The 11,271-nt window shown below is 26.1% G+C and overlaps 1 protein-coding gene and 1 long non-coding RNA gene across 3 annotated transcripts; one reads left to right on the forward strand and one right to left on the reverse strand.

The window, feature by feature from the left end:
- Positions 1-704: 704 nt before the first annotated feature.
- Positions 705-1,814, reverse strand: LOC100213900 (putative ascorbate peroxidase). Its single transcript, XM_065786596.1, has one exon. It carries the CDS (start codon positions 1,812-1,814, stop codon positions 705-707), a length of 1,110 nt encoding a protein of 369 aa, XP_065642668.1.
- Positions 1,815-7,559: 5,745 nt separating this feature from the next.
- On the forward strand, positions 7,560-9,944 carry LOC136075252 (uncharacterized). Of its 2 annotated transcripts, XR_010635776.1 has the most exons (3): positions 7,560-7,585; positions 7,881-7,928; positions 9,629-9,944. It is a non-coding gene; the product is annotated as an uncharacterized LOC136075252 (long non-coding RNA). The 2 variants fall into 2 exon arrangements; XR_010635777.1 differs by lacking the exons at positions 7,560-7,585; positions 7,881-7,928 and adding an exon at positions 7,624-7,732.
- Positions 9,945-11,271: the final 1,327 nt, after the last annotated feature.

Here is an 11,271-nt window from a genome sequence, read left to right on the forward strand (position 1 = left end):
ATTTATGTGATTAAAATATATATTACTCTCAAATTTTTTGAATATTTAAAATTTGAATAATAAATATAATGTTAAATTATAGATGGTTTTACTTTCTAGTAAAACAAAGCGAACTTTAATATAATGTATTTTTTTTACTAAATATTGATACTAATACAACCTAAATAACGACGTTATTTTACGTTGTTGCAACGTTGATATGTCCACCGGGTTCGGTTGTTGCAACGTTGATATGCTTAATGGGTTCGGTTGTTGCAACGTTGATATGCCCACTGGGTTCGGTTGTTGCAACGTTGATATGCCCACCGGGTTCGGTTGTTGCAACGTTGATATGCCCACCGGGTTCGGTTGTTGCAACGTTGATTTGCCCACTGGGTTCGGTTATGAAAAATAGTGAATAAAAAAATAACAAAAAATTAAAAAGAAATAATATAAAATTTCTATAGAATTAAACAAAATTAAAAAAATGTTATCAGTGTCGAGCTTACTAAAAAAGAAAGATTAATAACTTAGTTTAGAGATTTTTGGGACAAAAAAGTCAATGAAAGTAATAAAATTTAAACTTTTTTTTTTCAATCAATCAAAACAAATAATTCTCCACCCTCAATATACTTGCGTTAAGTATTTTAAGGTGCGTACAAGCTTTTACACAAGTAACATTTTACGTTTGTCATTCTACTTCCATAATAATGTTACCAAAAATTTTATTTTAATGTTGACGCTGCTTTTAATTTATACGGATTCTTTTCAATCATTCGATTAAAGACGTCTGTAAATGCTTTTAACCAGAGTGCATTATTCATCGCAAATTCTGCGGCGTATTTATGACCGGCAGAATGTTTACACGTAATAAAAGGATGAAGTAAACACGATGAAGTACCGCTTTTGTCTTTTGGTTCAATCTCCCAAGAAAGTACTAGGTCAGAGTTTAACAAAATAGGATGTTGTTTTGATGTATTGCTTATTTGGTCGTTTGGTGTTGGAAAAAAAATCTCTTGCCATTGCTTTTTTCCGCTTTTAAGATCTACCTGAATCCACGGTACAATTTTAATGAACATATCATAATACGAATTATCTAGCACACTTGTTGAAGCCAATTTTGTCGGATTTGATCCTAGTTTGTTGAAGATATCATTATCCCAAACACCTTGATAGCCTGAATTTTTAGAATAGCATCTACCAAGAGTATGAGCTCCCAATAAAGCTACCGTGTCTTTTACATTAAAACCAAATTCATTTTTAAAGTAATTGAAAGTCTCTTTATAACCTGATGATCCCTTAGGAAGTATTGTAGGCTTATTTTCATTTGGAGATGTACTACAATCTTTTCTTCCAACTTTAAAATTTTTAAGACCTTGATATTTATCTTTAACATCGGCGGTGGATCTAGTTAATGCCACAACTGCAGCTAAAGCATAAAAATCTGCTCTTGACATTTTTCCTTTGTAGCCATTGTTATACAAATTGTCAATAGGTTGGACAATCTTATCTAAACCTGCATTATCAGGGTTAGTATATTCAATGCATCCATCACAGTGTTCTTCGCCTACACAATCGTGAAATGCAAGACGAACAGTACCTGCAATTAAAGTCAAATCCCTGCCGACTCGACTTTTTTCTATTAATTTTGCAAGATCCAATTTCGCTTGTTCAAAATCTTTACGAGATGGAATAATTTGAAGTTTATTTTGAGCGATATTTAATGGAAGGTTTTTCAAAATCTTTGAAACTTCCAATTCTTTTAATGGTAGTATTTGAAACAAATGAACTGTACTTAAAAATATTACAGTTCCAAAATATACCAGTCTTATCATCTTTGATGATTGTAATTCGTACCGACTGCAACTAAACTTTTTTAGAATCAGAAATGTTCCGCTCTTTATATACCTGTTAGGACGTCATGCTTACCAATATTTAATATTGTCAAAGTTTCATTACGGAAATTTTTGTATTTCATAAAAAAACAACATTACGAAACAAAATTTATTTAATTATTAAAACATGGATAAAGTATTGTAAGTTAACAGCAATATATTATTGATATGTAATTAAAGTGACATGCAAAACAAGAAACATAGTTAAAGGAGTTCCCGTAGAAACAAAACTTAATTAAAATAGTTCCTGCAGACATGACACGTAATTAAATTATTTCCTGTAAATACTCAAAAGTATTCTCTAATCTCGAAACATCATCAAAATAGATTGTTGACAAGGTATTTTACAAAATATAAAAAACCTAACGGGTATATCCGCGTTTCTTTTCTTTAAAACTGCGGATTATAAGTTTCTTTTCAGTTTCGATATTTGTTCGATTTTTTTTTTTTTTTAATATTTTTAGTTTTTATACACGGTTATAATTAGTTTTCCGGCGGCTTTTTCTATAGCAAACTACTCTCATAACATATTTTTTTCCTTATATTACATCTTTGACCATTTTAATTTTTTTTTTCAAATACTTTGAAATGTCTTTATTATTATTATTTTTATCATTGTTATTATTATTATTAGTCCTATTTTTGGTTTTTATCTTACACTGATTTTGGCCCCCTTAAAATTAAAAGAAAACTCTTTTTCGATTTTTTGTCAAAACTTTCACTTGGTTTTTGCTTATTTACTATAATTTGCTTATATACTATATAATTCAACAACATTAGTTCTGAACTTATGATTGAAATTGTCAAGTTCCCAAATTCGGCGCAATATATATAAAAACAGTTTTCAATTTCATCCGAAAAACTTTTGGTGGTCTAAAGTTTAGTAAAAACATTTAGAAATAAGATGAATGTTTTTTAAAAATTTATGAAAAGTTCATGCTTAAAAAAATTTATTTTAGTTCTGTTGGATAATATCCAGACCTGCAATTAAACAATAAATTAAAATTTTTTGTAAATCAAAAAAATTTTAATTTATTGTTTAATTGTCTATGTATTAAAAAAAACCTTGAAACCACTGGTTTAAAGCGACCCGAAATTAATACACAGCAAAAGATTCAAATAGGCAAAAATTAACAAAGTTTCTTTTTTTTTGTTTTTTTTTTTGTTTTTTATTTTTATAAATAAAAAAAAGTGTATCTTTTTGAAGATATCCTTAAAAAAGAAATAATTAAAATTTAAAAATTGTTTCATTATATTTTGCTTTATTAATAAAATAACTTACATTAAAATTTTACAAAAACAATTTAAAACGTAATTGATAGACAGGCATAGGGATTTAATTGATATTCAATTAAAACTGCGTCAACTAAGTTTACGAACTAATCTAAAAACATTTAAAATAATTCTAAAAATACTTAAAAAAAGTAAAATAATTAATTGTATGACAAGTTGCCAGGGAGCCGTCAACGTTGGTGGTCATCGGTAAAATGAATTAAAATGTAATACAGCAAAGAAGAAAGCATTTATTTGACTTGAAAATTAAGTTTGTTAATACGTTTATATGACAAAGAAAGGTAGTAAAAATTGGTAGCTGGTAAAAAGATACGACAAAAAATCCTCCACAAAACAATTCCACTAAAAAAATTCACCAAAAAATTCATTAATAATAGTTAAAAATCTAAATGGAATACAATGTCCAAATAAGAAAAAAAAAATCTTTATATTAAAAAACAGGCGTTATATTTCAAACATTTCGAAACTATTCTTCAATGATTATTTTTGTACTTCTGAAATCTTCATGATTACGCAATCATCTGTCTCTTTATCATTTTCATGATTAAGGGATCGTCTGTCCTTTAATCATCTTCATGATTAAGGAACCATTTGTCCCGTATTCATCTTCATGATTAAGCAACCATTTGTCTGGCAGACAATCAAGTGATCTTTTGTCCCTTAATCATCTTCGTGATTAAGCAATAATCTGACTCTTAATCACCTTCATGATTAAGGGATCGTCTGTTCTTTTATCATCTTAATGATTATCATGATGGAACAGTTTTATACATACAAAATCAAAGTCTAAAAAATCAATATAGCAATTTGTAAAAAAATTATATCAACGTAAAAACCACCAGAAACATAGACCTCAGCGTTACCTTTGTTTTTCCTATTGAGAGTAATGCTTTTTTTCGTGAATTTAATTGTTGATGTCATTTTTTATTCAAACTTTAGCTCTTATTTATAGGTTATTAAATGGCTTTTTAAGTACCAGAAAACTTTTGATAATGTTGAGAATGAAATTGAAAATTTTTTTTCATCTTGTTTAACTTTATAAACTTTTCTTTTTCTTTCAAAATTCTGTTTGTATAATTAAAACAGTACCATTAATCAGATAAAAATGCGAAAGTAACTTTAAATATTTTTAAGTATAAATAGCTACACGCCTAAAACAAGCTGCTACAAAACATCAAGTCATACCGTTTTAAAACTTCAAGCTACTAAATTGATCTACAAAAAGAAACATCTAATGAATAGTGAAAATAATTTGAGATGTCCTATTGATGTCCAATCCTATTGATGTCCCATCCTATTGAGCCATAAATTCTTTTCAACCGATAATATTCTTATTACTTTTGACCAATAATGTTTTCGTGACAAATGATGTTTTCATTTTCGACGGATTTTTTTTTCAATCGATTATAGAGATTATCATATTTAACCAATTTGAGATTATCTAATTTTCAACCGATTATTAAACGATTAACGGCGATTTTCATTTCAATATACTGGTCTGTATTTTTAACTTTTTTTCTTTGCGCTTTTAATTTTGTTTAAATAAATACAATTAACAATAAATCAATAATAGACAAGTTTTTCAAGCAGACCGCGAACCTTAAACCTCTCAATTCTGCCAGCTCTCCAACCACTACGCTGCGGCTGATCAAATTTTATTCAACAAAAAATATACAAAACACACAACGGAAAAAGTGATGTTATAAACTCGATAGAAACAACAGTAGGTCAAAAATACAGTAGGTTGAAAAAAAGTTGGTCAAAAATTTAACAGATTGAAAACTCAGTTGATCGAAATCTCAGTAAGTTGGAAAATCAGTAGTTCATTTTTTAATTAAATGAAAATTTGAAAAATCAAAAGTTGTCAGTTAAGTATCAAAACCGTCATTATCCACAATTTTAGATATTTCAAAATTAGGTTGAGTTATGGGTCATCTTTATAATAAATAGTATGACCAAAGCCATCTAAAGCGTTTGAAAAAAATAATAAATTTATTCCAATTATATATTATATAAACTAGATGTCTAACGTGCGGTATTTTATTGGACGAAAAATGAAGCCGCTTTTTTTTGTTTATTAATATATCTGCCATTTGTAAAAAAGAGCAAAAGCTGACGTGTGGAATGAAAGTTAAATAAATAAAAGTTTAGAGCACCAAAAGTTCCCAATAATTATATATAATAATAATTCAAAAATTATAATAATTATAAAATACTAATGAAAGTTTTTCACCAGCCTAAAATGTATTATAATTCATAAAAATGCTTCAAAAATGTCGTATCACATTTAATTTAATCTCTTTCTAATCGGAAATGAATTTAGGAAACATAAATTATTATTTTACAAGTATTCTAATTTCCTCTTAAAAGTATTACATAAATAGTATTTACATAAATAGTATTTATAAATAGTATATATATTTAAAATATATTTACTTCATTGAAGAAAAAGAAAAGTTAAATTATATTTGTTTACAAATTTAATTCGCCATTTGTAAAAAGGACAAAGCGGCTTCACTTTTCGTATCGAAGTTAGTCATCTAGTTTATATGATATATCATTGACTTATACATTAAAAAAGTTTAAGGTGAAATAAGTATTTTATGCAAAGTGTCCATATTTTATGCAAGGTGTATATATTCTGAGAGAATGATGAAATTTGCAAACACAAATAGCTAGTATAGCGAATTTGAACTATTTTTAATTATTAGGGATGCAACAATACATTTTTGATACTTGAAGTTAAATAGTACTATTCAACTTATTTAAAAAAAAAAGAAAAAGACAAGAGGTTAAAAAGTAAAATAAAAAAAGTGAATAATGTTTACTCTCCACTATAGACGAATTTGGTACACCAACCCAATAGTGTTATAAATTTTGGAATATGTATAATTTAAGTCCAGGTAAGCTTTTATCAATAAGATTTCCCAAGAGTTTGATCGTTTAAAATCAGATTGGGATAAAGGAGGATTTTCTTCATGTTATTTTTATGAAATAAAGTAGGCTTTGTTTTATCTGTATTGAGTTTGTGTTTGCAAAGTTAGCCTTAAGCCTTTTATCGATATTTCTTAAAGTTGCTTGATGTCATTATTTAGAAGAATTGGATTTACGTCATCAGATTTTATTTTCGTTGACGCATTGTTAAACAATATTTTATTTAGAAAAAGAGTGTTCCTAATTTACATTAGTAAAATGTTATTTTTATTAATTTAGACTAGGAACATCTTTTTTTCAGTTTTTTATATTACAATTGAAACTTTAGTTCTAAAACTAAATTTGTTAAATAAATAAATATATAAAAAAATCTATTATAAGGGGTTCTACTATTAACAAAAAAAAAAAAAAAAAATTCTAAATATTTTACTTTTGAAAATTAAACAACTGCAACATTTTAAAAGTTTGTAGGGTTAATATTTCTCTATAAAAATCACAGTAAATCACATTAGGTACTAAGATTATACACAAAAACGAATAGGAATAGTGATTGCGAATAGTGATTAGGAATAGTGATTATTCATGAAGTAAATGATCATAATAATAACAATAGTCTTAAAGTAAAGTGCTTTTTAAATATTGCAAGCCTTCAAACTTCCTTTTGGTAATTTTTTCTTAGAACTGTTTTTAAGAAACTGAACTAAAAGACAATGCAATTACAGCCGGTTGATCGGTTGCCGGTGACTTTCTTTGCGGTGGTATTTTCCATTCACCAGTGAATCTAAATTAAAAATTCTAAGCGCCACCGTTTAGAGTGTATCGAAGTGCTTGAATGTTATTAACATTTGCGTTACTTTTAGAACGTCCAGAACAAATACATTTAAAAAAAATTTATTTGAAAACAGACACTGTTTCAGATAAAATATATTGCTTTTCGCTTCTTCAAAATTAACCAGAGTTTCATAGTTTTCTTATACCGCAAAAACTGACTGTAAACTTGTGTATTTAAAAGTTTGACCAGATTTCAGCAGCTCAACATCAAGAGTTTGGCTCATGAATGTAACTCATATTATTAAATTGGTATCCACTCAACGTCAATCAAATTGAATAAAACAGAAACCTTTTCAAAAAAACTAAAAATTATTGTTTGAAAAAAATGATAGTATGCACCAACTTCCTCCACGCCGGGGTAAGTACGTGCAAACTATAAAAAGGATTATTTAAGCTTCTTTTCATAATTTGTATTTATCAAATGATAAAAATAAATACATTCTACGCAATGATAATTTTATTAAGCAGCCATATTTTCAAAAAAATTATAGTAAGTTTTGTATTGCTTTTCACGGATCATTTTTGTGGAACAAAATACACGGTCGTTTGCAGGAGGAAAGTTATTATACGCATGCGCAGTGGAATTACATATATTGAAGAATTTTTAAAATGGCTACGGTAACAGCGTTATAAAAACTAATCATTGACAACGAGTAGCTTGTTCAATTTTAGATAATTAAATAGGTTTTTAACTAGTTTTTTCATGAAATTATTGTGAAAATAACTTGTAGCTGTACGAAGAAATTTTTCAAATAAAATGCAAGACCTCTGATTGTGAATAATATCTACTTTCAGCTAAAGCAACTTTAGTGTTTTTGTTTACAATTTTTAAACCTTTTTTAAAATATTTTTAAGCGTAGAAATTTTTTAATTTAAATTTATTCAGCAAGATGAACCTTTTATCTTTTTGGTATTTTTTCTTATATGAGGATTCAATTTTTTTTGCAGGGTTAAAAGAAAATCTTAATCATTAAACTTTTGTAACCTGTTGCTATGGTGTTTTTTTCCGATGTGGCTATATATATATATATATATATATATATATATATATATATATATATATATATATTTATATATATATATATATATATATATATATATATATATATATATATATATATATATATATATATATATATATATATATATATATATATATATATATATATATATATATAGTGCTCAATATTCTTAAAGAAGAGAGCATAATATTGTTATATGTTAGTAACATAATATTTTTATTTGTTAGTAACATAATATATATATATATATGTGTGTGTGTGTGTGTGTGTGTGTGTGTGTGTGTGTGTGTGTGTGTGTGTGTGTGTGTGTGTGTGTGTGTGTGTGTGTGTGTGTGTGTGTAAATTAGTAAAAAACACTTATATAACTTTTTTCTTCAACTTTAAGTTTAACCATTGCTGGATCATCAGGAAGAGTTACTAAATTTTAAAAAAATTCAATTTATAGAAAAAATTAATTTACAGGAAGTTATAAATTATTATAACTAAAAATAAAAATAATTTTTTTTTAAATTACTATATTTTTTTGGTTAACGGGAAGTTACAGAAAGTAATTATTAAATAAATTTCTTTGGAATGGGGATAATTTAATTTGGTCATTTGTTTTTATAATTTTTTAAGAGGTATTTATTTTTGTGTTTACATTTAGAATTTAATTCAAATTTTTAATTTATTAAATTCTCCTGATTTAAATGAGTAATTATTTCAAATTTTTCTTGCAAACATAGCATACATTTTTTGGAAATGTTATTATTTAGCAGGGCATTTAATATTGCTCTGTTCTTTAAGAACATTGAACACTCTATTTGTAAAATACACTAACATAATTTACACACACACACACACACACACACACACACACACACACACACACACACACACACACACACACACACACACACACATATATATATTAGAGCCCTGCAAATCGACATTTTTTGTTTCGAATTGAATCTCAAAGCAGGTCTTGATTTGCGAATCGAATCTGCAATTCGTGGTAAACCAAATTTAAGCATTTTTTTTTGCAAAAAAATAAAAATATTTCTTTGATTAAATTCTTCTTGCCCGGATTATATTTTTGGCCTTTGTTTAAAAGTGATATTAGAACTATTTTCATTTACTCTTACTCCACCTGGGGTAAAAACCCATTTCAATTACATTTTAGCTTTAGAAATCTAAAAAAATAGCAACATTCGCAAAATAAAATATGATTCGAAAAAACTTGAATCTTTTTTTTCGACTCAAAAAAAGATTCAAGTTTTTTCGATGATTCGAAAAAACTTGAATCTTTTTTTTCGATATATATATATATATATATATATATATATATATATATATATATATATATATATATATATATATATATATATATATATATATATATATATACATACACATACATATATTATATTATTATGCACTCTTATTTATTATTAAAATTTTGAATGTTATTATTCCAGGCTTTTGATTTAGTCAATAACTTCAAATAAATCAACTGTATTGCCTGCTTCAAAGCAATACTATTGGTTATGTTTTTGATTTTATCAATTGAATGCTATAATTTTGATTCTATCTATTGAATCATCAGTCTGGTTTTGTACATATTGATTCAAAATTAATAAATTATGATAAAAATTGATTTAAAACAAACAAATATTATAGTATATATTTTTTTAGTATTCCAACCATATTTGGGTCTTGAAAAGGAAACTAACCTGTTGTAAAGAAGGGAAAAATAAACTAAAGCAGAAAGACTTTTTCTTGGAACTCGATATAAATATTTTTTGTATTTCATGTTTAAATTTTTTTATTTTTAAATGTTTTTTAGCTTGAAACTGTTAAAATCAATATGAATATATTTAGAATATTTTTTACATTAAGATTGAAGGAATGAAAAATGTATTTTATGCATGAAAGATATTTATATTTTTATTTGAATTATATTTTGATCTTCTATTTTGTGTTGAAATACATGCAACAGTCAACATTTTAATGAGAGAATTTGTTGTGTTACTTGCTAATGAATCTTCATATAATAAATATTCTTGGCATTGAGGACATATTGCTTTACTAATTGGCTTGAACTTAATATTTTCTACAATACAAAAAAAGCAGAAAAGATGCTCGCATTTTTTTAAAGTTAAAGGTTGCTTTGGAATTTTACCGCATATATTACATAAGCAATGTTGCAAATGTGGATTTAACTCATTATTTAGCTCTGATATATCTATGTCTTCATCTTGTATTATGGTTATTGCTTCTTTTATGGTAGTGAACAATGCAAATGTCCACATCTTTGAGTCATTTTTTTGGCGGCCACTACATCTTGCTTTATTTCTAGATTGTTGTTTAGCAACTAATAAACCTTTTCTAAGCTTTTTTACTTATTGGCAAGTAAAACAGTCATCACAGTGTGGTTTCCACTTAGTACAGAGACCAAGGGCAGTTGATGTTTTTCTTGAAAGCACATTGTTCATTGTACAATAACATTTTTTACACATTTTTGGAGGATGGACAATTTCCAAATCTGTCATTTCAACATGAAACAGCTTCTCTAATTTTACTTTAAGAATTTCTCCTATAAAATAATGCTTTTTACCAAGTAACAGTCCACAAACTCTGCAAATGAGTTTAATAGTTTTGTTGTGAAGTTCCATTTTATTTAATATTAGACTATATAAAAAATTGTATATATATATATAATTATAAACAAATTTATTTTTTACAAATCCTTGTAATTCATCCATATTTATCAACCAATTCCTATTTATTTATTCTCTTTTTGAGATCTCTTTCTCTATTTCTCTTATATATATATATATATATATATATATATATATATATATATATATATATATATATATATATATATATACATACATACATACATACACACATACATACATACATACATACATACATACATACATACATACATACATACATACATACATACATACATACATACATACATACATACATACATCGGAAAGGAGTACCGTAGCAACAGGTTACAAAAAGTTAACGATTAAGATTTTATTTTAACCCTGCAAAAAAAATTGAATCCTCATATAAGCAAAAAATGCAAAAAGGATAAAAGGTTCATCTTGTTGAATAAATAAAAATTTTAAAATTTCTACGCTCAAAATTTTTTTAAAAAAGGTTTAAAGATTATAAACAAAAACAGTAAAAGTAGCTTTAGCTGAAAGTAGATTTTATTCACATTCAGTTGTCTTGTATTTTATTTAAAACATTTCTTAGTACAGCTGCAAGTTATTTTCACAATAATTTCATTTAAAAAAATAGTTAAAAGTCTATTT

The sequence above is a fragment of the Hydra vulgaris genome, chromosome 01 (assembly GCF_038396675.1).
Source record: "Hydra vulgaris chromosome 01, alternate assembly HydraT2T_AEP".
Taxonomy (NCBI): Eukaryota; Metazoa; Cnidaria; class Hydrozoa; order Anthoathecata; family Hydridae; genus Hydra; species Hydra vulgaris.